Below are 27,816 nucleotides of genomic sequence, written 5' to 3' on the forward strand. Positions count from 1 at the left end.
CCTGCTCAGCCTCTCTTTCCCCCATTTTTGCACTGATGACCCCACTCTATCTGTCCCCTCACTGGTGGCTCCGCTCTGCCTTATTTTTCCATCTATTGGTCCAAAGGTCTTTCTCCATGTCAGTGGTCCACCCATATTGTTGACTGTTCTGATCCATGCCAAATCCACTTAAGCTTCTTGTCTTCACTATTTCAAAACAGTTAAAATGACCAGAATCTACCCTGATGCATTTATAATTCTATTTCTTTGATGGACACTACATAGTCCCCTCTCTTGCAGCCTCTACTCTGCTTTATCTTTTTTCTCTAACTGAAGTCTTCTTTTCTGCAGCATGTAACCCTTTCCTACCTTCCTTCCAGTAGCCGCTAATTTTAATCCCACTTTCCAGCTCCTGGTCCGTAGCCTTGCAGGTTACAGCACTTCAGGTGCAGATCCAGGTACCTCTTAAATGAGTTGAGCGTTTCAGTCCCATCCAACAATTCAGGCAGTGAATACTAGACACCCATCATGTTCTGGGTGAAGAGCTTTTTCCTCATATCCCCTCTAGTCCTTCTACCAATCGCCTTAAATCTGTGCCCCCTAGTAGTTGACCTCTCTGCTAGGGGAAACAGATCTTTCCTGTCTACCCTATCTAGGCCCCTCATAATTTTGTACACCTCAATTAGGTCACCCCTCAGCCTCCCCTGTTCTAAGGAAAACAACCCAGGCCTCTCCAATCTCTCCTCATAGCTGCAATTTTCAAGCTCTAGCAATATTCTCCTCTGTACTCTCTTCAGAGCAATTACGTCCTTCCTGTAATGTTTCACTCAAAATTCTAGTTGTGGCCTAATCAGTGTTTTATACAGTTCCATCATCACATCCCTGCTTTTGTATTCAATACCTCGTCCAATAAAGGAAAGCATTCCATATGCTTTCTTTACCACCCTGGTCCACCTGTCCTGCCACCTTCAGGGACCCATGGACATGCACTCCAAGGTCTCTCGCTTCCTCAATCCCCCTCAATATCCTCCCGTTTATTGAGTATTCCCTTGCTTTGTTTGCCCACCCCAAATGCATTACCTCACACACTTTCAGATTGAATTCCATTTGCCATTTCTCCTCCCACTCAACCAAACCATTGATATCATTCTGGGGACAACAGCTATCCTCTTCGCTATCAACTGCACGGCCAATTTTTGTGTCATCTGTAAATTTTTCGATCATGCCTCCCACATTTAAGTCCAAATCATTAATACATACAACAAACAGCAAGGGTCCCAACAATGGGCCATGTGGAACACCACTGGAAGCTGCTTTCCATGTGCAAAAAAATTCATCGAGCGTTACCCTTTGTTTCCTGTCGCTGAGCCAATTTCAGGTCCAACTCGCCACCTTCCCTTGTATCCCATGGGATCTCACTTTCCTGACCAGTCTGACATGTGGGACCTTGTCAAATGCCTTACTAAAATTCATGTGGACAACATCCACTGCACTACCCTCATCAATCCTCCTTGTTACTTCCTCAAAAATGTGATTAAGTTAGTAAGACACGATCTTCCTCTAACAAAACCGTGCTGACTATCCCTGATCAATCTGCGCCTTTCTGAGTGACAGTTTATCCTGTCTCTCAGAATTGTTTCCAATAATTTGCCCACCATCGAAGTCAAACAGACCAGCCTATAAATTTCTGGTCTATCCCCCGCACCCTTTTTAAATAATGGTACAACTTTACATACTCTTCTGTGTTGACAGTTTTATTAAGGCAACAATTTAGTCAGTCATTTTTTTTGAAATGCAGTGAATTGAGTTATCATAACACTGTATTACATACTTTTGCAGAATCATATATAGAGCAACTACAAAGCAATGCAAAGCAACACAAACACAAACCACATGCTCTGGTACAGATCAAATTCTTTTTTTGTGAAAGACATCACCAAAGTTCACAGCTTAAATTAAGTAACACATGCCCAGGAACACTGCTTTCAAGAACATTGCTTTCAGTCATGCTGTTCTATCTTTATGTATAAATACTGCCAAGTGTACATTGAAGCAACTTTCTTTTTAAGATGAAAGTACTGAACTTGACGATACAACAACCTCTTTTTCCAATATTTCATATTACTGCTTTGAAGAGCCACCTAGTTCAAGGCTTTAAGAATACAATTCTTGAATTGGGTACTATTTGCACAGTGTGGACAGGCATTTTTTTTCTTATGTTTTATATTTCCTTCCATGATTAGAAAAGCATTCCTAGGTATTTGGTCCCAATTTGCCCAGATCAAGAGGTGCATTGTTAATACCTGGGGCTAGCTGCCTCCTGAATGCAGCGAGTGACAAAGGTGAGATTAAGGTGGGAAAATGGAGAAAATAATCACACAAAAAAATGGAGAAGAAAATACTTATGTGTCTTGGATTTGAACACTTCACCACTTTTGGCACATTAAGTTTGTATCAAGCATTCCAGGATCAAGTATCAGTTACACAAAGGGGAAAAATCCCTTTACTCTTTTAACTTCAAACTTATGAAGAATACTCCCTGTTACACCAATATGGAAATTCCCTTTCACCACATAAGTAGTCTTTGCAGTTTGCCTGAATTTCCAGCACCAGTGCTGTAATTTCTGCATCTTACATTTTTATTCAAAGTCAATCCTGTTTGTGGTGTTGCAAATCAACTTTCAATAACACTGGAGTTTTAACTCTTGCTAAAATACTTCAGAATACTGTTGGACTTGGTAGACCTTTTTGGGTTCCTTGCTCCTGTGTTGGATCTTACCTTGATGGCTTGTTTAGCCACATTTACCTTGGGCACTGTCCTCTGCTGCTTCCAGTCCATCAGCAGTTCTTTCTGAAGCTCAGCAGGCAATTCTGAGAAGACCTTTGGATCCACGTTGGAGGGGATGGGCGCCAAATTCTGAACGGTGGGCCTCTCGGGATCCGCATTACGGGATTGCGAGGTTTCACATGGAGGTTGGTGGTCTTGCAAGGAGGCTGCTTTATCGTTAAGAGCAGGCCTCTCTGGCTGGGCCTCAGGGTTATCCGATGTACTGTTGTGAACGTCTACATGATGGGTATCTGAACTGGAAATGGTAGGATTACTATCAGCGTCAGGTGGTACCAGAAGTTTCCTCTGATCCTCTGTTAGTGACCTGAACATAAAGGTGCTTTTGCAGAGTGCTTTCTTAACACACTCTGCTTTGTTAATGTTGCATTTCTTCTGATCTTGTGAAGTGCCAGCACTCTCAATGATTTCCTTCTGGATGTTAGCTGGGAGCTCTTTAAATACATCAAGGTCAATCCCAGGTGGTAGGTTAGAGTTTAAGTTAACATGAGCAAGTTGGTCGGACATTCCTGATACAGATTCTCGGTGATATCCCCTGCCTTGCAAGGGGCCTGCAGTATCTCCTTCTAAATCAGCATCATCAGACCCTCTCTGCTCTCTGAGAAGTTGTCTGCGCACTTTCCCATTGGGGCTCACGTCCAATTTTCCTGGGGACTTCTGGGTTAAATAGAATCCAATTGATCCCTTGATGGGGGAAGACAATGTGGGCTGAACAAGCTTAGCAAAACACACGTTAACAAGGCTTATATAGAATTGAGATCTTGTGTCCACCATCTTTTGAAACAGCTTAATCAGAATTTCGACCAGTGGAGCCACAGTGTCACAGGGACCTAGTGAATAAAAATGAAGAACATACATTTAAGAAGAAAGCAAATAATAATTCTCAGGAAAAGCAAAAGTCATCTGTCCCATCCACCAGGCTACTCCAATAGATTGTGCATAATTCACCTTCTCATGTAGGAAATTTCTGGATAAATACTTCCTGGTCTTCAAAATGAATGAACTAAAACTCTCAAACATCCAAATCCACCTCCTCATTGTTCAACTTGACCAATTGCCTTTTACAAATGAAAGATCATTGACCATAGAACTACAGGAAGTCTTTCATGTAGACTGTTCTTATCATGAAGACATCATGCTATCTGAAAAGCAAGAATGTGCAGGGTTATGGGGAGAAGGCGGCGGTATGGTACTAGATGAGTTGCTCATTTGGAGAGCCAATGCAGACACGATGGACCAAATGGCCTCCTTCTGCACTGTATTAGTTCTGTGATTTTCTTTATTTCTCTCAAACGTTTTCTCCAATCTGCTGCTGAAGGCACTGACGCTATCCTTGGGTATGGTTCCACTTATGTCTGTGGCCATTATCCATATGTTAGCCTTGATAATGAATGCTGAAAGACTATTTGACAACAGCAGAATCATAACCAAGCCTAAATCAACCAGAATTCCTGCTATTGATCGCTATCCATTGATGTCCATTGGAACGTGGATGTGAGGAGGTGCTAAATAAGCACAGGAAGGAGCTTGTAAGTGATGTTCCTCAGAACCAAACAGCCTGCTGGCATTATTGTTCGTGTGTGAAATGTGAATAGCCATTTGCACTGCAGCAAGCAGAGAACTGTGGTACAGAGAAGTTAGCACTTCCAGAAGAGGAGAACAATTAGGAGGCAAAGTTTAATTAAATGCTAAGTTGCGATGACATTTTATAAAAATAATCAATATATGTGAAGTCAATTACAAGCTTATTAAAAAGGAACATAGCTTAACGTTAATAATGTGGAAAAAACATTTCGATTTGACATGGAGTCCGACAAACAAATGGCAAATTAAATTTAATATTGGCAAATGCTTAAAAAATGAAAGAAAATGTGAATCGAAGGTACATAATGAAGAGAACAGAATTAGCGCACAAAGGTTTCTCAGCCTGAAGTTTCCTCCATGGTCACGACCCCAAATTTAGAGCCAAAAATGCACCTAACGTTGCACTCATATTGCCAACGTCAAGTTAGGCTTAAATATTCTCATTTGAATATGATCGAGCTTAAAATTGGCATATATCTACATAAACAGACGTGGCTCATGCAGGAAAAGCATCGATACCTATTTTTAAAAATGTTTTAAGTTTTTCAAACAATGAGTCTACAACAAATACAGGCATGGGGTGCCGAAGACACCAATGATGGAAAGCTTTGGTTTAAAGATTGCAACAAAATACCAGAAGAATAACTTCCTTTCGTGCTCTGCCTGAAAATCTTACACTCATCTGAATAAGTGAAATTGGAGGACGCACACATTTGAGAATTCAGGCTGTGGCCAGTTTTGCTGGTGGAGGTTCAAGGTCATGAGTCTGAAAGGTCAAGGAGTCTTGGGTGTATTGTGATTATGTGCATAACTAACTCCTCCACAAACTACCATGATCTTTTAGGCCATTATCCAGATTCCACGTCTCTCAGAGCCCAAATGCAGAGGAAACTCTCAAGGGCAATTAGGGATGAGCAATACATGTTGTCCTAGCCAGCAACGCCCACATCCCAAGGATGAATTAAAAAAAACCCTCAATGGGAAAATGTGTGTCAACATTTATTTGCATTACGTCTGTAGAGAGGTGTTTTCAAAGTTAACTATAACCATGGCTGCTAAAACGACACCTGCTGCATAATATGTTGAGGGTTAACATCATAATATTTGACTGAACCTGAAATGAAGTTGTAGGTTCTACACACCAACGATCATTGTGAGGCAGTCTTAACTTTATAAACTCCTGTGGCTTTAGCCAGTAGCCATGTTAGTGTAGATAAGCGAAAGGGGTGACGATTGAAGTACAATTGTAATTTTAAAACCTTTTATGAATATTTACTACCTGTAGTGTTCTCTTGCAATTATTTTGCTGAGGGCTGGTGGGACCCTCTTCATTCATCTGGGCCCCTGAGCTGACCAGCATCCAGGGAGCCATCAGGGTGACTTGCACCCAAATGCCTGATTCTCCTATCCTTCTCTGCAGCTGATTCCAGCCAATCTTTGTGGTTGCATTACCTCAACTGCCACTCATCTGCACTCTTGTCTGTCCCATTTTGCTGCGCCAAACCCTGCTGAATCTGAAGCTCATCCACATGAGTGTTATAATGGTATTTTGACTTAACACTGGAGCCTAGGATTCCCTCCTAGTGATACAGAGAGCAGAATTTTCCCAGGTTTGTACTAAGTACGGTAGCGGGTGGGTAAAACGATGTTTTACCCCCTGGCCGGGGTGACGGGTTTTCACACTGTATCGTCCCAAACCCGCCTTGTTATTTATGCGCTGGCCGGCCATGATCTGGACCGTTCCTGTGTTGACGGTGAGGTTGGCGCTGCTCTACCAAGTGAGGATCCAGCAGTGCAACATCCATCAGACACCCACACTGTGAGTGATGTGTCCTGTTTCACAGGCACTGCCATGCACTAATTATCTCTCCTTGCTTTCACAGGCACATCTGCCAAACAGTCGACAGAGTCCATGACCCAGGGCCTCCAATCAAGCCCTGAAGAAACCTCTGGGGAGAAATCTGGAGGCACTGTCCCTGAAGTCCCGTCACAGCGCTCACCCACACTCTCCACCAGCGCAGAGACACACACCTCGGTGGGACCTAGCTTTAGAGTAGCCTCGGGATCACAATCTGGTGAGCACATCGCACTGTCTGATCCACAGCAGGTGGAGGCAGGGACCTCCCAGGTCCCCGACACTCGGAGGATTGCTGGAGGCCAGAATGTTGCTGAGACCGAGTCAGATGACAAGCCTCTGGACTCGGTCATGTCACAGTTGCTGGAGCTGCAAAGGCAAGCTCGGGAACATCAGGAAGGGATGTCTGCTGCACTCCTCAGATTGCAAGGCACAATGGAGGAGTCTGTCCGCCTTCAGTCTGAGGTGATAGCGCCAGCATGTCAATGCACCGAGGCCAACACTGGTAGGGTGGCAGCCGCCATGGAGACCTTGGTCCAGGACTTCGCTTCTGCACTGCTGCATGGGCTCAACTCCATCGCTGATGCCATAGTTGGCCTCCAACAGGGTGAAAGTGAGAGGGGTATGGGGCAGCTCAATCTCACTCCAGCTACCCCTGTTCCTCAAGGATCAGTCTGGGGCCCCCCTACACCCATAGTGGGAGGATCCGCAGGTGTACGCTTTGGGCCCATCCATCCAGATGTCTCCGAGAGTGTCCGGCCCATCAACTCCCTCCTTCCTGTGAACTCCACAGGTCGAGGCGGGTGCCACTGCCACACAGCAGGACCCCGAAAGCAGGCCAGGGCCCTCCAAGTCTAGGCCCTCCAGGGGACGCCTGCCAAGGTCATCACAGACAGGGCGTCACAGTCAACAGGCTGCCTCTACCTCTGCTGTGGAGGCCCAGGGAGCAACAAGACGTAGCAGCAGGGCTAGAAAAGTTATGGAGAATCAGTTTCACAGCCTGGGCATGGGTGTTAGTCACGTACATACTGTTCACCATTATCAATAAACTCCCAGGAATGTCTCCCTGCCTATGGCTCCTTGTTCTGATGAGCAGTGTTCTTGTCACTCAGATGTGAAGCCTTTCTGCACAAGATAAAGGCTTAGTCCAGGCCCTCTTCCCTGTGCTTTGTGCAGCCTTCAATCCAAAGTGATGGTCCGGCCTCACAATCCCTGGAAACATTATTGATGTCTGCACCTCGGCGGTGCTTGTCATTGCTGCCAGAATATAGTGGGCAGGCGCCACAGAGTTCTCTTATTCTCTCTGTATGCTCTCAGCACCTTTAAGGAGGGGCTGGCCCCCATCTCTTCAGCATCTGTGACCACTGATGCTGTGCTCCATCTCCTGAAGGGCTCAGGTGCTGAAGGCGGACAAAGCATCAGAACTTCTAAAGTTTCATGGCTGCGTCTCTATGATATGACCCTGATCAGGGAGCGCAAGCCTGACAGGAGTCAGACATTCTCAGACGTTATGTGAAGATTTATAGAGTGACCTTACTGCATGTCGTCATCATCCTCCTGCAATCAAGCAACTATTAAGGCCTCTACTGCATCTCCATGGCAGGAGCATTCTCACAGAGGGTATTCACGCTGCCATAAGCCAGGTTGGAGAGTGTGTGAGAGGAGGACCCTGAGACAGGCAGTCAGCAGCACCTAAAGGATCTAGCATCTAGTCTATACTCAGGTAGGAGTAAGGGTAAAATAAAAGCAAGGGTCCATATTCTATTTAGTTACGATATGTCTGGGGAGTTCAGTCCCGTGATTTGCACATCCTGCGCTATGTGGGAAGTCCTAGATGCTCCTGGCAGTCTGGATGACCATGTGTATAGGAGGTGCCTCCAACTGGAGCAACTCGAGCTCTGGGCTTTGGAGCTTGAGCAGCAGCTGGGAGCACTATTCATGAGGCTGAGAGGTTCATGGATAGCACGTTTCAGGACATGGTCACACTGCACTTTAAGGAAGTGCAAGTAGAGAGGGAATGGGTGACCAGCAGACAGAAGAAAGGGACTAGGCAGGCAGCGAGGGAATCCCCCGAGTGCACCTCACTCGCGAACCGTTTTTTGGCCTTAAAAAACGGTGAGAGTGATGGTTCCTCTGTGGAGGCCAACCAGAGCCAAGACCATGGCACTATAGGTGGTCCTGCTGCTCAAGGAGGGGAGGAAGAAGTGTAGAAGGGCAATAGTGATAGGGGATTAGTTAGTGAGGGGAGCAAACAGGTGCTTGTGCGGCCGTAGACGTGACTCCAGGATGGTATGTTGCCTCCCGGCTGCCAGGGTCAAGGATGTTATGGAACAGCTGCAGGACATTCTGAAGGGGGAGGGTGAACAGCCTGGGGTCATGGTCCATGTTGGGATCAATGGCATAGGAAGAAAGAGAAATGAGGCCCTGTAAGCAGACTTTAGGGAGTTGGGTAGGAAATTGAAAAGCAGGACTTCAAAGGTAGTAATCTCTGAATTACTCCTGGTGCCACGCAGTAGTGAGTATAGGAACAGAAGGATAGAGCAGACAAATGCGTGGCTCGAGAGATGGAGCAGGAGGGAGGTCTCTAGATTCCTGGGGCATTGGGACCGTTTCTGGGGGAGGTGGGACGTGTACAAGTCGAGCAGGTTACATCTGAACAGGAACGGGACCAACATCCTCACGGGGAGGTTTGCTAATGCTGTTGGGGTGGATTTAAACTAAATTGCCAAGGCGATAGGATCCTGAAAAGTAGTTCAGAGGGGAGAGAAGCTGAGATGGAATTAGAAGTTAAAACGCTGGAGAGCCTGGAAGGCAGAGGAAACATAAGCTAGATGAGAAAGAAGTGAGTTTAGCAAGGCTAAATGGAACATATTTTAATGTAAGGAGCCTGGGGAAGAAGACAGATGAGCTGAGGACACAGACAGGAACGTGGGAGTATGATATCATAGCTGTGACTGAGACTTGGCTAAAAGAAGAGCAGGATTGGCAGCTCAACATTCTTGTTTATAGGGTATTCAGATGAGATAGAGAGGGGGATAGAAGAGGGGGGGTTGCAATATTGATCAAGGGAACAATTACAGCAGTGAAGAGAGATGGTATCTTGGAAGGATCATCAAATGAGGCCAATATGGGTAGAAGTAAAAACACATAAGAGGCAAACACACTGTTGGATGTGTACTATAGCCCCCCAAACAGTCAGGGAGAGATAGAGGATCAAATATATAATCAAATTTCAGAGAAGTGTAAGAATAATAAGGCAGTAATAGTTGGGGATTTTAACTACTCAAATATTAACTGGGATAGTTTTAGTGTATAAGGTAGGGAGGGAGCAAAATTCTTAAGTTGCATCTAGGAGAACTTTTTTTTAGCCAATAAGTAGAAAGCCCAACAAGGGAGGGGGCAGTTCTGGACCTAATATTCAGAAATGAGCCCAGGCAGGTGGAAGGTGTATCAGTAGCGGAGCATTTTGGAGATAGTGACCATAACTCAGTTAGATTTAGGATAGTTATGGAAAAGGATAAGGTTGGGCCGGGAATAAAAGTTCTAAACTGGGGAAAGGCTAACTTTACTAAGATGAGATACAATTTGGCCCAAATGGACTGGGAGCAGCTACTTGCAGATAAAACTGTGTCAGAACAGTGAGAAGCACTCAAGGATGTAATAGCGAGAGCTCAGGGCAAATAAGTTCCCATAAAGACAAAGGGGGTGACCAAGCCTGGAGAACCCTGGATGTCAAGGGACAGAAAGGTTAGGGTTAAGAAAAAAAAGAGACGCTTATAGCAGATACTGAGGGTTCAATACGGCAGACTGTTCAGAGCAATATAAAAAGTGCAGAAGGGAACTTAAAAAGGTAATTAGGAAAGCTAAGAGAGTGCATGAGAAAGCATTGGTGGATAGAATAAAGGAAAACCCAAAGGGGTTTTTTTAAATATGTAAAGACAAGAGAATAACTAGGGAAAGAATATGGCCAATTAGGGGCCATAGAGGTAATGTGTGTGTGGACCCAGAAGACGTGGGTACAGTCCTCAATGAATACTTTGCCTTTGTCTTCACAATGGAGAAATATGACGCAGGTATAGACGTCAGGGTGGTGGTCTGTGAAATATTAGAGGAAATTAACATAGAGAGAGAGGCAGTATTGGTGGGTTTAGGGCCTTAAAAGTGGATAAATCCGCAGGCCCGGATGAGATGTATCCCAGGCTGTTGAGGGAGGCAAGGGAAGAAATATCAGGGGCCCTGACAGTAATTTTCAAATCCTCTCTGGCCACAGGTGAGATGCCAGAGGACTGGAGGACTGCTAACGTTGTCCCATTATTAAAAAAAGGAAGAAGGGATAGACTAGGAAATTACAGGTCAGTCAGTCTAACCTCGGTGGTGGGGAAGTTACTAGAAGGAACTCTGAGGGACAGAATATATCTGCACTTGGAAAGACACGGATTAATCAGGGATAGTCAGCATGGAGTTGTTAAAGGAAGGTCGTGTTTGACAAATTTGATCAAATTTTTTGAGGAGGTAACCAGGAGTGTTGATGAGGATAATGCATTTGATGTGGTCTATATGGACTTTAGCAAGGCTTTTGATAAGGCCTTTCATGGCAGACTGGTCAAGAAAGTAAGACCCCATGGGATCCAAGGCAAAATGGCACGTTGGATCCAAAATTGGCTGAGAGGCAAGAAGCAGAGGGTGATGCTAAAGGGATGTTTCTGTGACTGGAAGTCTGTTTCCAGTGGGGTTCCACAGGGCTCAGTGCTGGGGCCCTTGCTGTTTGTGGTGTACAGAAATGATTTGGACTTAAATGTAGGGGGTATGATCAAGAAGTTCGCGGATGACACGGAAATTGTTAGGGTGGTAAATAGTGAGGAGGATAGCCGTAAACTGCAGGAGGATGTCAATGGACTAGTCAGGTGGGCAGAGCAGAGGCAAATGGAATTCAACGCAGAAAAGTGTGAGGTAATACATTTGGCGGGGGCAGAGGGGGGGGGGCTAACAACGCAAGGGGTTACACTATGAATGGTAGGACCCTGGAAAGCACTTAAGGTCAGAGGGACCTTGTTGTGCATATCCATAGATCCCTGAAGGTAGCAGGACAGGTAGATAAGGTGGTTAAGAAGGCATATCGGATACTTGCCTTTATTAGCTGAGGCATAGAATATAAGAGCAGGGAGGTTATGCTGGAACTGTATAAAATGCTGGTTAGGCCACAGCTGGAGTACTGTGTGCAGTTCTGGTCACCACATTATAGGAAGGATGTGATTGCACTGGTGAGGGTGCAGAGGAGATTTACCAGGTTTCTGCCTGAGCTGGAGGGTCTAAGCTATGAGGAAAGGTTGGATAGGCTGGGGTTGTTTTCCTTGGAGCAGGAGTTAAGAGGGGACCTGATAGAGGTATATAAGATTATGAGGGGCATAGATAGGGTGGATAGGGAGGCACTTTTTCCATTAGTAGAGGGGTCAATAATGAGGGGGCATAGATTTAAGGTAGGAGGTAGAAGGCTAAGAGGGGAGTTGAAGAGAAATTTTTTCACCCAGAGGGTGATGGGAGTCTGGAACTCACTGCCTGTAAGTGTGGTTGAGTCAGAAACTCTCGTAACATTTAAGAAGTATTTAGATATTCACTTGTGTTGCCATCGACTCCAGGGCTATGGGCCAAGCGTAGGAAAATGGGATTAGTGTAGTCAGATCTTTGTTGGCCGGCATGGACACAATAGGCCGAATGGCCGACTTCTGTGCTGTAGACTATGAGACTACTGGAGTCAAACGTTCACAAATACAATGTGAGGATCCATGGGGTCACCTCACTGCATGTCATCATCATCCTCCACAAATCTAGCAGCTATGAGGGGGGCCTCCCGAGCGTGCCTGCCTCATCTAGCCAGTGCGAGGGCCTCATCCCCGTCATCATTGCCTCTGAGGACCTTCTCAACCTCATTACTGTCTGCATCCTCCTTATCGGAGGAGACGTGCAGCTCCTCCATCTCCTCCTCAGCCAGCTCCTCTCCCCGTTGCGGCACCAGGTTGTAAAGGGCGCAGCAGATGACGATGCATGACACCCTCTGTGGACTGTATTGCAGGGCTCCACCAGACCGGTCCAAGCAGCGGAATCTCATCTTCTGCATCCCGCTGGTCTGCTCCATCAAGCTGCAAGCTGCAGCATAAGCCTCATTATACCGTCGCTCTGCTGCAGTCTGAGGCCACCACACGGCTGTCATCAGCCATGTCCTCTGCGGGTAGCCCTTGTCCCCGAGGAGCCATCCCCGCAGCCTCTGTGGGCCCTGGAAGACTTCAGGGATCTGTGACTGACTGAGGTTGTAGGTGTCGTGCACACTCCCTGGAAACTGTGCGCAGAGTTGCAGGATGCGTTTCTGGTGGTTACACACCAGCTGCACATTCAGAGAGTGGAATCCCTTGCGGTTGATGTAGTTCATCGTGTGTTGTGATGGAGATCTGAGTGCCACATGGGTGCAGTCAATCGCACCCTGCACCTGTGGGAATCCTGAGATCAGGGCGAAGCCAATAGCCCTTGCATCCTGGCTGTCCCGGTCCCGGGCGAAATGCACAAAGCTATGTGCCCTCGAGAAGATGGCATCCGTGACCTCATGGATGCATTTGTGGGTGGTGGCTTGTGATATCACACAGAGGTCACCTGTGGAGCCCTGAAAGGAGCCACTGGCATAGAAATCGAGCACTGCAGTCACTTTCACAGCCATTGGCAGTGGATGCCTTCCATGTCCCCTTGGCGTCAAGTCCTGCAGTAAGTGGCAGGTGTGAGCCACCAGGTCCCTAAACATGCGCAGTCATCGGTGACACTGGTTCTCGGTCATCTGCAGGAATGGCAGGCAGCGTCTATAGACCCTGGGTGTCGCTAGGCGCCAACCACGGCTCACTGTTGCTTTTGGGCAGCGTGTGTGGGAGCCCAAGCAGCCCCAACTTCCTGAGGTTGCTGTTCCTGCCTTTGCGCAGCCAGGAGCCTCAGTTGCTCTTTCCTCCGTCTTCTCTGCTCTCTGTAGGCTATCAGGCATATAGCTAGGTCACCAGGCTCCATGCCCCTGCTGTGGTCCCCCTGCGGCATGAAAGAGAGAGAGACGTGGTTAGCATGGGTGCACTTAACACCTTTCCTGGCCCTGTGTGACCACCCCTTAACGCTTCCCGGAGGGTGCTGGCCACCCCTCGGATAGCCACATATGAGTGCGCTGCATGGCTGCCCTGTCAGCCTGCGACATGGGGGAGACAGCACCTAACCGGAGACTGCAAGGAGCTGTGAACCCCCACAGCAGTGACTGCTACATGGCCAGCGTTTGTGAGGAGATTGTACGACGTGTGCAGTCCAACTGCTCCACGGTCCATTAAAGTCGTCGTGGACTCACAGTCTGGGCCTGGGTGGGTGCAGCGAGGTGGTGTGTAAAGTCTGGAGCGCTTGGTGGCGCTTTGGTGCCTCCACAATGCTTGCGTGGGGGTGACAGTCTAGGAATCTGCCCCAATCATATAACTGTGACTGTACCTGAACTGTCTCAGTTACAGAGGAATGGTCAGTTCATACAGGTGTCCCTACTGCATGGCCACTTCCCTTGCCCACCCTGTCCCCCACCCGATCTCTTGTGCACGGGATCCAACACTAGGGCAGCAGTTGCGCACCCCCTGACAATAGTCACCTCCCCGGCAGGGCGGCAGTTCACCCTGGCCCCCCGGCGCCCCTGAAGCCTGCAAAGCATCAGGAGACCCTGGTGATCTCTGCAGAACGATGCTGTTCACTCACCTCCAGTTCCCCCAAAGTGAAGGCCGCCAAGTGCGCCTCGCCAATGTGCTGTTGTGAAACACGTCAGCGTGCTTTCTCGTTGACGTGGACAGACGATCCGGCGGGGGTCCAACAGCCTGGTGGGGTGGCCTTTTAGTGATAGGCTGATGTATTACAATGAGCTCCTTGATGACGGTTGGTGGGAAACGCAGCCTGCTGTCGGTGGGCTGAGCGGACGATCGTGGCCTGCCTTCACGCCATCGTGAAACCGATTGCGCCATATCGTCCACGCACCCCACCTATCACGCCTGCTGCCTGATTCCGCCCAGGTTCTTTGGCTTCATTGGGTGTGATGCCAAGATCCTGGGGCAGCCTGCCCTCAATTGGAAACCAACCCTCCATCTGTCCTTAGCAATCCTGTCAGGCCCAGGAATTCTCGAGTCAAAGTTACTACCTCTACCGCCAGGAATATCGGCTGGTGGGGAAGGAGAGCTTTTTTTATTCCCCCCCCACCCCCAACCTCGCCTCCCTACATTAAGAACAAAGTTGGGAAGAAGAGTTGTTTATCCCCCCCATCTACCCCTCTCCCCTCTCCCCCACATTGAGAATACAATTGTATAGCTGGAAGAAGAGATGGAAACTCCTCTACTTAAAGCAGCATTGAGAGATAGGGGAAGAAGAATTTAGCTCAGATTTGGTGCAGATTTAAGGTTAATGACACAAGAAGCATTTCTTTTATTCAGTCGTGGGATGTGGACGTCATTGACTAGGCCAACATTTATTGCCCATCCCTAATTGCCCTTTTTCAGAGGGTATTTAAGAGTCAACCACATTACTGTGGGTCTGGAGTCACATGTAGGCCAGGACGGCAGATTTCCTTCCCTAAAGGACATTAGTGAATCAGGTAGGTCTTTTTACAACAATCGGCAATGATTTCATGGTCATCATCAGACTTCTAATTCCAGATTTTTATTGAATTCAAATTTCACCATCTGCCATGGTGGGATTCCCCCAGAGCATTACCCTGGGTCTCTGGAATACTAGTCCAGTGAAAATGCCACTATGCCACCGCATCCCCCTAATTGGAGGCATGAGGGGTAACTTTTTACACAGCGAATGGTTAGGGTCTGGAATGCACTGCCTGAGAGTGTGGTGGAGGTAGGTTCAATCGAGGCAATCAAGAGGGAATCGGATTATTATCTGAAAAGGAAGAATGTGCAGGGTTATGGGGAGAATGCAGGGAGTGGCACGGGGTGAATCGCTCCTTCCTAGAGCCAGCACAGACAGGACAGGCCAAATGGTTATAGGAGGGAACTCTACGATAGATTAACATTCCCTCCCTGGCTGACAGCAAAGTCAGGGAGTGGGGCGTGGGGAGGGAAGGTTACTCTCTCTCCCTTCAGATTAAAATTAGGGCCAGGAGGAATAGGAAGGATTCTACCCTCCCTCACATCACGGAGAGAAACATGGACACCTGGAGAGGGTTAATCTAAAGAATGCCACAATCCCGCCATATTCACAGAGAGCAAAAACAGAGCCTGGCTGGGAAAGTCGATAACCCTACACCCACCATCCTGCATGGAGACAAAAATGAGGGTTGGAAGGACCCAACCGAAAAGGTTAGGGATGGCGAAGGCAACAGGTCACTCCACTGTGACGATTCTATAAACGCCAATTCCGTCCCCACCAACTTATCTCCTCTGCCTTTGCCAAGCCCCCTTTCCCCCTTCGCTTGATATTCTCCCTTCTCTCCTCTTCTCCTTTTCCCCTCTCCCCTTCCTTACCTCCCCCCACCCTTGCCTGGGTCTACTTATACTTCCACTCATTAATCCAGCTTGCCCTAAATACTGCATTTTGGTTCCCTCTGTACTAGATCGACTAGTAATATAATAAATTGCTATGCATGTCATGCGGTTCCTATTTGGGCATCACGCTGATTGACACACAATCAGGCCTGCAGCTGCACACTTCCACCATGAGATGGAGCTCTTAATCTCCTGAAGCCATATACCTCCATACCTACACCAATGATGTGCATTCCAAAGTAAACTCAGTTTTCCTGACCTTCCCTGGGAAAAGCAACAGGAAATCCACTACTTTGGGAATAAGTTCTTTACCCAAAGGGTGAAAAAATGCAGTAGAGTTAAGGACATTAGGGGCATTCATAGTGTTGGGAAAATGAATAATGAACTAGTGCATGGAGTGTTGATGGGGTCAATGGCACATCTTTCATTGTTTCTGTTTCATTTAAGAGCAATATTAGTGAAAGCCGTCCTTTGCCCTTGAGGTAAATATTAGCGCGCTTCAATAACTCTCAATACTTTGAGAGATAAATATCAGTATGCTATCATCATTTTCAATACTTTAAATTATGCGAATTATAAGAACATAAGAACACAAGAAATAGGAGCAGGAGTAGGCCAATTGGCCCCTCAAGCCTGCCCCGCCATTCAATAAGCTCATGGCTGATCTGCCCTAGGCCTCACCTCCTCTTTCATGCCAGCTCCTCATAACCCTCAACTCCCCGATATTTCAAAAATCTATCTACTTCCTCTTTAAATACTTTCAGTGATCTAGCCTCCACAACTCTCTGGGGTAGAGAATTCCAGACATTCACTACCCTCTGAGAGAAGAAATTCCTTCGCGTCTCAGTTTTAAATGAGTGTCCCCTTATTCTGTAACTATGTCCCCTAGTTCGAGACTCCCCCACTAGAGGAAACATCTTCTCAACATCTAACCTGTCAAACCCCCTCAAAACCTTATACGTTTCAGTAAGATCTCTCCTCATTCTTCTAAACTCTAATGAATAAAGGCCTAACCTGTTTAGCCATTCTTGATAAGTCAACCCCTTCATCCCAGGAATCAGCCTAGTGAATCTCTTTTGAACTGCCTCCAATGTCAGTATAGCCTTTCTTAAATATGGGGACCAAAACTGTACACAGCACTCCAGGTGCGGCCTCACCAACACCCTGTACAGTTGTAACAAGGTTTCCCTATTTTTAAATTCCAACCCCCTAGCAATACAGGCCAAAATTCCATTTGCCTTCTTAATTACTTGCTGCGCCTGCATGCTAACCTTCTTGTATTTCATGTACAAGAACACCCAGATTGCACTGTGCTGCACTCTTTTGGAGTCTCTCTCCATTTAAATAATAGCCTGCCTTTTGATTCTTCCTACCAAAGTGCATGACTTCACACTTTCTTACATTAAATTCCATCTGCCAAGTTTTTGCCCACTCACTCAACCTGTCTATATCCCCTTGCAGGTTCCTTATTTCCTCAACACAACATGCCTTCCCGCCTATTTTTGTATCATCAGCAAATGTGGATACATTACACTCTGCCCCCTCCTCCAAGTCATTAATATAGATGGTAAATAATTGAGGCCCTAGGACTGATCCTTGTGGCACTCACTAGTTACATCTTTTCAACCTGAAAAAGACCCATTAATCCTGACTCTCTGTGTGGTAACCAATCAAATAACCAACTAAACAAAATATTGGTTTAAATTATCTGCCATTTCCCTGTTCCCCGTTATCAATTCTCCAGTCACATCCTCCAAGGGTCCCACGCTCACTTTAGCCACTCTCTTTCTTTTTATATATACCCGTAGAAGCTCTTGCAGTTTGTTTCTATATTTCTTGCCAATTTACTTTCAGAATCAATTTTCTCCCTCTTTAATAGCTTTTCAGTCATCTGCTGTTGGTTCCTAACAAATTCCCAATCCTCTGGCCTACTGCTAGTTTTCAACACTTTGTATGACTTAGTTTTTGATTGGATGCTCTCCTTGGCCAAATTTGTGGTGGTACATCCTTTTCATTGAGTCCTTCTTTTTGACCGGGATAAACTTTTGCTGAGCATTATGAAATATCTGCTTAAATGTCTGCCAATGCTTATCCACTGACCTTCCCCTTAGTCTATTTTCCCAGCCCGCTTTAGACAACTCTTTCTTCATACCATAAGACCATAAGACATAGGAGCAGAAATTAGGCCAATCTGCCCATCGAGTCTGCTCCGCCATTCAATCATGGCTGATAAGTTTCTCAACCCCATTCTCCCGCCTTCTCCCCGTAACCTTTGATTCCCTTACCAATAAGAACCTATCTATCTCGGTCTTAAATACACTCAATGACCTGGCCTCCACAGCCTTCTGTGGCAATGAATTCCATAGATTCACCACTCTCTGGCTAAAGAAGTTTCTCCTCATCTCTGTTCTAAAAGGTCTTCCCTTTACTCTGATACTGTGCCCTTGGGTCCTAGTCTCTCCTACTAATGGAAACATCTTCCCCACGTCCACTCTATCCAAGCCTTTCAGTATTCTGTAAGTTTCAATCAGATCCCCCCTCATCCTTCTAAACTCCATCGAGTATAGACCCACAGTCCTCAAACGTTCCTCATATGTTAAGCCTTTCATTCCTGGGATCGTTCTCGTGAACCTCCTCTGGACCCTCTCCAGCGCCGAATTGTATCGAAGGATTCTATGACATGAACATCACCTGTGTTAAGTTTCTGCATTAGTTGGTTTGGAACAGGACACTGTCGACTCTCCCGATTGAACCATTTGTTGGAAGCTGAAGTTCGTCTAATTGTTAGCCGTATGGTCCGTGGTACACGTCCATCTTTCTGCAACCTGCAACAACATCTCCAATGTCCTCAAGGCAAATATACTTTGTTCACTGAAGCACAGAAACTGCACACTTTTATAAAATATTGAAAGTCACATTATTGTATTCAGGAGGTCCTGGTTTGCTTAGCTGCTAAAACAACTTTGAGAAGCTTTGCAAAGTACACACCGCACAACCACCATAGTAAATATTAGCATATAACGCTTTCATTTTAAAAACATCTCGGAGTGTTTTTGTCAAGTTTATATTCTACCAGGTGAGGGATGTTAATGATGGGAAATGCCACACTTAACATTTTAAGTAGCCAGAGTCAGGATCACTCTTAAGTCATGGTATAATCCAATTAAAGTGACAGTAATCCTGGTATGTTAAACTATGTTAAAAAGTGCAATAAAAAATGCAAGTTTTTCAGGTTATGGTAGGTTGTCATGGACCGATAGGTCGGATAAGTTCTTTTGTACTGAGATTTGTGTTCGGATGCAGAATCAAGCTATTCTACCTCAAAACTCACTTCAGAAGAACCCCGCCATGTCATTATGATGTTCTACTTTTTCAAATTAATTTAATCTTCATTCCTTTATTAAAATGGGGATAAAAATAGTAGAGTCCAAAACATGGAGCTGTTCTGACAGGTTTTGGCAGGGTGTTTGCTGGAACAGCTGAAAACTGGGCCAGGCTCTAGTTGAGTTGTGTTGGGTTACAACCTTGTGCCCAAATTTACTGAATATCCTGGTGAGGGCAGAGCCTCTATCTGACCTGTACAAGACCATTGACAGGAGGAGAGGCAAAGCAGACAGAATTGTCAGCATTCCCGCAAACTGGACTAATTAAGAGAGATTACAGTTTGACCACCCCCCCCTGCCATTTAAACTGAGTTAGCTGACCCAGCAATGGTGGGTCCACTGATCTTCTCCAGTCATGTCTCTTTGTGTGTATCATTTGCTGCTTTGACCCCAGGCCATCTCTGTGCCCTGCACTGTACAGATGGCGCTGGAATACTCAATGGGATCGTGGCCTGGACTATGTAGATTATTCTTTTTATTCAAACTGATATTCAAGCAGCCCCTTTTGTGAAAATTATGTTCTCTTTGTATAAACATGATATAATGTCATGATACAAATGTCACCATCTAAAAACATTTTTAGGGAGGTCGTCTGGAAATGGCTCACCAACCTGGTTAGAAGATTGTTCAGCAGCTCTTCAATTTTCATTCTAATTTCATCTAGTGAGGAGCACCTCCTGAAGGAATCTTCATCACTGATGGACTGAGGAAAACATGCAGGCAAATAACAAATTGTTTTAAATCCGTGCAAGCTGGTCTTCAGGAAAAAGTCAGCATGAAATCCCCTGATAGATCGGTATGTAAATGCAATGTATCACACCACACAAACCAGGAAGGTGCAGTCTGACCCCCGGTTTAAACTGAGTTAGCTGACATCAGCTGGCCCAGCAAAGGTGGGCTCACTGATCTTCTCCAGTCATGTCTCTTTGTATGTACCATTTGCTGCTTCGACACCAGCTCATCTCTGTGCCCTGCACTGAAGAAAGTGTTTTAAAAAAATTCAACCAGGCCTCCTGTTCCTGGTGGCAGTCACAGTAATGCCTGCTGGAGCGCGCATACGAGTGGATGTCAAGTGATGCCATGATTGGGCTAACAGGATAGGATTCATCCCCCCCACCCTCCCCAACCTCAACCACCCATCAGTTAAAGAGCCTGCCAACTCTCACCTCCTACGCTCACCCATGAACTATGACCGTTTGGGCGAGGCCACTGAAGGGCTGCCAATGTCCATGCGACTTGACCCAGTGGGAAATGGCACCTAAAGGCAAATAATTGGAAAGCAAAAATACTGTGTGATTGACTTACTGGACTTCCAAGGGGGGAAATAATAGTGGGGTGGGGCGAGGGGGTTTAGGGGGGGTGGGGGTGGGGGGGTAGCGGTAAACAGGAGATGAGTAGACATCACTGGTGAGGGAGTGAGTAGAAGGTACGAATATTTTTAGATGTTTTCAAGCATGCAACTAAAACCTCTGCAACCATAGGTTTGGATTTCTGCTTCACTAAATGAGGGGATTTCTCTGTGTGTTCTCTTCAACACTCTTCCTTCAACCAACAGTGCATGCAAAAAATAATGCTCTTTTATTATATTCCTTTCGGTGGGACATTACTGATGTAGGACAGTTGTTGTGTTTGCCTATATAAGTCACCGCATTCCATAAAGAGTAATTAATATTAGCCATGAGATATCTTGATGAAATAAAGAGACATGTCAAAGCTTTTCATCTTGCACTCATCAGGACACTTCACAAGAATACCAATATAAGGAGGAAACAACAATTTATACTGTATGAGAAGAGAGTGCAGATTGGTTGGCAAGTGGACTCTGATTGGTAGAGGCGTTGCCATGGGGAATGCACCAATGATGGTAACTGACAGTTAACTGCTGAGCATTGTTTGAAATTTAAACCAGGCAGCTTGACCCTGATTTGTCAAGGCATTACCCTGAGGAATGAGTCATTGAATGGCTGTTACTTATTTTGTTTAGCTGAAACAGGTGCAATGTGTGTACAAGTTCTGTCTATCTGCAAAGAATAAGGTGCTGTGTGTTAATATATGTAGCTTCCAGTACACAAAAATGCACCACACTGCGAGCCTGACTGACAATCTTAAACTGGTTCTTAGCACACTGAGGATTATTTAGCAAATGTTGTCCAATCGTGGAATCACATCCAATGTTGGATTCTGTGTTTTAAGTTTTGCAAGCACGGGCTGGATGGGTACGATCTGTACTTTGCCCATTGCAAACAGTGGCTGGGATGCGCTAGTCTTTGGGCTATATGGCCTACATACCTAGCGTCACACTGGCACTGAAATTCATATATCACATTACTCATTTGTGTGATAGGCAGAACATCTTTTTGGCTTGACGGCAGCATCCTGTTACTGGCGAATACCACTCATGTTGCTGCTGCATAGTAGCAGCGTGAAACAGCTAGCTTCACCTGTTGCTCCAATTTTTGAGATACCTTTTGCTTCCAGGGTAATCTGAGGCAGACTGGGCACGTTGCAAGGGCCGAAAGAGATGACCTTAGGCCTGTTCATAAGTTTGTGTAATATACAGCGTGAAATGATCTGATCAGGGTAGCCATTATCCTGCAGGGTGCCTTTGATGCGCCCTATTTTAGCTCGGGCCCTATTTACAAGGTGCCGATAAGACCAGTCTTACAGTATATGGAACTGTAAGAATCCCAACGCGTATATTGACCAGTTCCTTGTTTTCCCCTTATATTGTTATTCTTGTGAAGTGTCCTGTTGAGTGCAAGATGAAAAGCTTTGACATGTCTCCTTTTTCCGCAATACTCAAGTTCTGAATTACCAAATGACTATTTTTATTTATGTAAGTATTAGATATGATTTTTAATATAAACCTGCCCTAGATGGGGTGCTCTACCTTTCCACTCAAGGCTGTAGGGGGTAGAAATTGGATTGGTCCAGTTGTCAGGCACCAAGGGCATGCAGGAAAAGATCTTTGCACTGGAAGATGGAGACCTCAAAGAGCATGCTGATCCAGGACTTCTCAAATCTGTACTGGTTCAGATGCCAAACTCATCCGCAGTTAAGTCTAAAAAGGGGGGAGGAAGACAAATGGGTGGACAGGGATGAGTGTGGACCAGCAGTGGTCCACAGTTTTGCTGCAGAGCATTCCTGTTTCTGTGAGTAAAAACTTAAAAAAAAACAACCCTACCATTTGTTGACATGGCCTCCGGCCATCCTTTTAAGGATCGCCATGGTTACACTTCTGTAGAACTGGAAAAACTACCTGAGAATAAACTGCATATGCTCCACCTAATCTTTCACAAGTACTGTAAAAGGTTCCTTGAAAGATGCACAGGACCTCCTTTGCATCTTTAAACTGCTGCTTTCAGGCAGATGTTCAGGACACCTAAAAACAGTGAGGACCCATGTGTCTGCCGGTGTGCATTCGGTGCGGATTAGATGCAGAGCCTTGCGCACAGAAATTGGCTAATGTTGTGCTTGATTTGTGCCTAAAATTCTCCCCGAGAACTTTCACATGTTATAATTTTATGGTAAAGAAATTACCTGAACTGGTCCTCTAGGAATCACAGAGGAGTCGTCCTCCCCAAAGCTAAGCTTGTGTATTCGTTGAGCTGTACAGACTCCCAGAACCTTCTCCAGCAGATCCAAAGGGAACGTCTGCAGACCATGAATAGTGCGAATTCCAAGAAACTCAAGACGCCTGGCAGTTTTAGGACCAATCCCTGGAAAACCACATTAAAATAAAACTGATGAAATTAAAAAAAGTTCAACTGCAGAGAGCACCAGTATACAATGTGTTCAACTCAGAGGTTGCATATATGTTAATCTTGGACTGATTAAGGCTAAGCCTATGGTGTCCTTCATGCAAGTGCATATCAACTAATTTATTAAAATGATTATTTTCATCAAAATGCTTCCAGTTCTGGACTGGACATCATATTGGTGCTGCACTGGAAAAATCAGATGTTTTCCTCAAGGGAGAGAAAGCAGGGGGGGTGGGGTGGGGGGGTAACACCAAGGCCTGAATTTTCCCTTCGGCATTTTCGCGCGATCGGCGGGTCCGGGAGCGGTTGCGAAACAGGCCCCTGACCGCGATTTCACGCTGGCTGGCCAATTAAGAGCCAGTCAGCGTGAAACGCACACTGAAAACTTAGTGCTGCCATGGCAGGGGTGGGCGATGATGTTTCCACGGGCACAGGTGAGCGCTGTGAGAAAGCTCCCTGAAGGCAGATAGCTGCCTCAGGGAGCTGCAGACCTGAAAATGATCGAATAGAGGTTTAAAAAGGTGCAGAAAAATGTCCATGCATCACAGTCAATCACCTGAAGATATAGCTGATAAAAATGGCGTCCACAGATATTTATTTTTATTTTATTTCATAACGGAAATTTCATCCCACCCTTGGATGATGAAAAATGCAAAGGCCGCCTGGCCGATTTGCCCCTCTGCCAACCGTAAGGTTGGACGGGCCACAAAAAAACGGAGACAATTGCGCCATTAATGGGCTTAGTTGCCCTCTTAATTGGCGGCGGGTGCACTTCCGACTTTTGCGCGTGCCCGCCGAGCGAAATATCGCGCGGGTGCGTGACAACGTCGGGATGTTCGCCCGGCGTCTTCGTGAACGATTTTGTGCCCGATTGGGTCTGGCCTGCACCCGCTCACAGGACATAAAATTCAGCCCCGAGCCACGCAAAACTGCTCGGTCTCATTTTCTAGCAGCATTTTACAGAAAATGTTGATGGAAGTCTGGAATTAATGACACTGTTGTTCCTCCAAAATGAGCTACCATTATTTAATGTTGTATCATACAACTAGAGTTCGGCTACTCATAAGGAACAATAGTATAGCGGTTATCTCACTTGACTAGCAATCCAAAAACATGGACTAATGATCCAGAGAGAGAGTTCAAATTCCACCATGGCAACTTGGAAATTTAAATTCAGTTAATACATAAATCTGGAATTAAAAAGCTAGCATCAGTTATGGTGGTCATGAAACTACTGGATTTTTATTAAATAACTGGAACCTGGTTATTTGGTTCACTAATCTCCTTTAGGGAAAGAAATCGGCTTTCCTTATTTGGTCTGGCCTACATGTGACTTCAGACCCAAGCAACATGGTTGACTCTTAACTGCCTATTGATGCCACACAGTGATGGGCAATAAATCTGACCTTGCCAGTGATGCCCACATCTTGTGAATGAATAATTAAAAAAAGCTAAAATTCAAAATTTATCCTCCCTAGCATAGGCACTGAAAACTGTAGTACCCTGAGCATTGCTGTGTGCTTGTCCAATTCAGCACATTGGGGGGACCTGGGAGGGTCAAACATGGTCTTCTGTTCTGTAGGTTTTTATTTTCAATTTTTAAAAAAAAGGCAATTCTTTCTAGAGGATACCAATTGGCGAGAATATCAAAAGGTGCTGATATTGGATAGTAGGAGTCGACAGTCACAATAGACAGTGTGAGTCTCCTTCAGCATAATAATTTGTAATAAAATTAAAACAAGTGAATTTGTAAAATGGTTCCCTGCACGTGAAACATATCAAGAGAACAAGTAAACAGTATAGAAAGGAACTCTTACCAGGCACTTGTACAGGATGCACGAGGCTCCCCAGGCAGTCTTGGATGCTTTCTGGAAGCAATGTTGTTTGTTGGTTGGGTTTGAATGTTCCTGACACCAGCTTGGCCAACACTTTATTAGATGCAATTCCTGCACCAACAGTGAGACCTACCCTGTTGTACATTGCCGTTCGCATTTCTGCTGCGATTTGGGATCCAAGAGCCAATCGAATGTGTTTTGCATCGGCAGCGTTAAATGCTGTACAAAAATAATGGGATACAATCATAGAGTCATAAAGGTCTACAGTACAGAAAAAGGCCCTTCGGCACATTCGATGAGCAGAACACACATGTTCTTTTTCCTTACTCAGCTACATAACACTATAGATTATTGTATTATACACATTCCACGTGATGGAACACTCTGAAAGTTTGCAAAATACTTGTGAAGCTGCTCATTGTATGTGAAATGAGGATTTGGATTGTCACAGAGACATAGAAGTTGAATTACGTGGCCTGAGGTCACCTCAGCCAACTTTCACTTGAGGACTTTTACTGTGGTTTGAAATTACAATCCATCAAATCCAGGTTATCATTGGAGCTGGGACATATACAGAAAATGGAGCTTTGACTTTGGAAAGGTCACCCATGGGATAACGGATGTTGACAGATATGCAAGGTTCCAATGGAAGAAAGAGTACGCCAATTAACTGTTGAGAACAGCAAGAGAGAGAGGAGTAGACTCTCTGGGCAGAGTCTCTTAAACACATGGCTCTCTTTAAATCCTGTTCCTTTTATATTCTTTGGTAGCGCAAGGATACATTTGGGAATAGAGCTCCAGCACTCAAGCTGACCATCTAGACAGGGACAGCAAGAAGACAGGGCCTGAGGCTGCTGCAGGAAGGGGGGAATTTAGTGAAAGGTAGTGTTGAGACAGGATCTATCTGGGTGGCTGGGGGTGGGGGACCATGGAGGGCAGTTGGGAGCTGAGTAGAGAGCATAGTTAGGTTGAGTCCCCAACCCTTTCACCTTTTAGAAAAACAGAGTTGTGTATGTATTTAAACTTTTGAATTAAAAATAAAAATTCTGTCTTTTAAGAGTGGGGAGGGTGCCTAGTTTTGCCATTTGATGCAGAGTGTTGCAGCGAGGCAAAAGAAAAACCTCAGCATGTGATACAAATCGTCTTCTCTTCAGCAAAGAGGAGGCTAAGTATTGGCCTGGGCAGTTGATTATCTGGCTGCATCTACACATTTCTTTCCCTGGCCAACTGACTTATTGGCAAAGGTTGCTGATGGGTTTAAGTGCTGTTTAATGTTCTTCAGATGGTTTATAAAACTTTTATCCCCCATCATTTGATACTGTACAGCAGAGATTACACTTCAAAAGTATTTCATAAAGCACTATAGGACATCCTGAGGCTGTGAAAGGTGCTATATAAATGCAAGTGTTTCTTTCTTTCCTCTTTTACTCCCTTTTGATTGCCCTCAGCCATTACCTGTAGTTTTCCTGCCAGTCATGCCATCCCTCAGCCCAGTTTGCAGCACCTGAATTTGTTAAACATTATGCAAATAAGGTTGGGCATGAAACTTGAATGACCTGGGATTCTTGAAGGTTTTAAAGCAGTGCAAACTAGAAGAGGACTGTGCTACACCTGAAATAATTAGTATATTCAGTATACTAATGCACATCCTGTTGCACTGGTCACAAAAAGTCAGATTACCTAAATTTTGTGCAGAGAGCAGCATTATCGAACGCATATTTTATTCTTCAGCTAAGGTGCAGCGTTTTTCGGTTCAAGGTGCAAAGTCTAATTAATATTAGATAAACAGTGGGTGTATACATTCAAACGTTCATTACACTGGAGATCAGAACACTGCCTTTTTTGTTAGGTTAAATAAAGCACTGCAAACATTGTGACTGCAGCACCTAAGTTTTTTGAGAGTTTTTCTGTACTTTTGAAATAGCTGCCAAGAGATTTACCTGGGCTAAGTTATATTTGCTAACAATTGTGTTATGCCAAATACAATACAGTAACCACCTTGCCAGAATGTGGTGCAGGAAGTGTGGTGCAGAATTGACAGGAAATGCACACAGACAAAGCCTTTCAAATAGATTGACGAGGTGAAAATAAGAATGAGTAAATCCTGGGATTGACACATTGAGGAAATGTTATTAAGCCCTTTTAATTTTGATGGGTTTAGGAGGCAGTAAGTATTCAGATCCCCAGGGGCTGTGATTTCCTGTGGTAGTGTACCCTACAGATTAAGATATCTGTTCTGTGCCAAGTCAGCTTAGTAACCAGCATGACAGAGTAGGCTACCATTAGCCTCTTGCATTAGTGTAGAGCTAAATATATAGATTTAAAAAACACACACAGAGATCCTGCCTCCAATCATTAGCTTGTAAAGCCTGCTGAAAGGTAAGGCCTGTGGATACCATGTGGAAAGATTAACTGTAGCGGTGATGCTCCTCACCCCTCTCCATGCCCCCGCTACCCCCCCACCCCCTCCATGTGGTGTAGTCTGCAGCCACTCACATTGAAGAGTGGACCCTTGAATGATTTACCAGAGGGTGGCCAATATCTGTGGATTTGTAGCCCTGCCTGTCAGTGACTTCAGCACAGGAGGCACAAAAAGTGGAAGAAGAAATAATAAAATAAAAAATAACTGTGGGGTCAAGTGAGACACACTCAAGAGAAAACTGTATGTGCTGTCTGGTTTATTTTTCTACAGTACTTCAGTGCAGCTGCTGTAAGAAGCTGTGTGTAAAAATTATGTTATAGATTTATTACAAACTAAGATGGCCAGTCCCTAGATTTTAAAGCCGAATGATTATGTTACTGCAGTGCCTACAACAACAGCAATTTGCACTTATATGGCATCTTTAATATACTAAAATGTCCCAAAGTGCATCAGAAAAGCATTATCCGATAATGTTTGATACAGTCACACAGGAGATATAAGGACAGAGGACCAAAGGCTTGGTCAAAGAGATAGACTTCAAGGACCATCTTAAAGGAGGAGAGAGAGAGAGAGAGGGAAAGAGAGAGAGGAGAGAGGAGAGAGGCAGAGAGAAGAA

General features: G+C 45.4%; 1 protein-coding gene across 3 annotated transcripts in view; it reads right to left on the reverse strand.

The window, feature by feature from the left end:
• Positions 1 to 1,719: 1,719 nt before the first annotated feature.
• The window catches only part of poli (polymerase (DNA directed) iota), a 50,657-nt gene continuing 24,560 nt past the window's right edge, over positions 1,720 to 27,816 (reverse strand). For 2 of the 3 annotated variants that reach the window (XM_078552384.1, XM_078552374.1), the window contains 5 exons: positions 24,761 to 24,997; positions 22,729 to 22,901; positions 19,794 to 19,891; positions 18,491 to 18,624; positions 1,720 to 3,654 (listed from right to left, as the gene is read on the reverse strand). In XM_078552384.1, coding sequence (XP_078408510.1) covers positions 2,678 to 3,654; positions 18,491 to 18,624; positions 19,794 to 19,891; positions 22,729 to 22,901; positions 24,761 to 24,997 — 1,619 coding nt within the window. In that variant the 3' untranslated portion in view covers positions 1,720 to 2,677. Of the gene's footprint in view, positions 3,655 to 18,490; positions 18,625 to 19,793; positions 19,892 to 22,722; positions 22,902 to 24,760; positions 24,998 to 27,816 lie in introns of all 3 variants that reach the window. The other variant, XM_078552367.1, reaches the window with a different exon arrangement.

This window comes from Cetorhinus maximus, chromosome 1 (assembly GCF_964194155.1).
Source record: "Cetorhinus maximus chromosome 1, sCetMax3.hap1.1, whole genome shotgun sequence".
NCBI classification, from domain to species: Eukaryota; Metazoa; Chordata; class Chondrichthyes; order Lamniformes; family Cetorhinidae; genus Cetorhinus; species Cetorhinus maximus.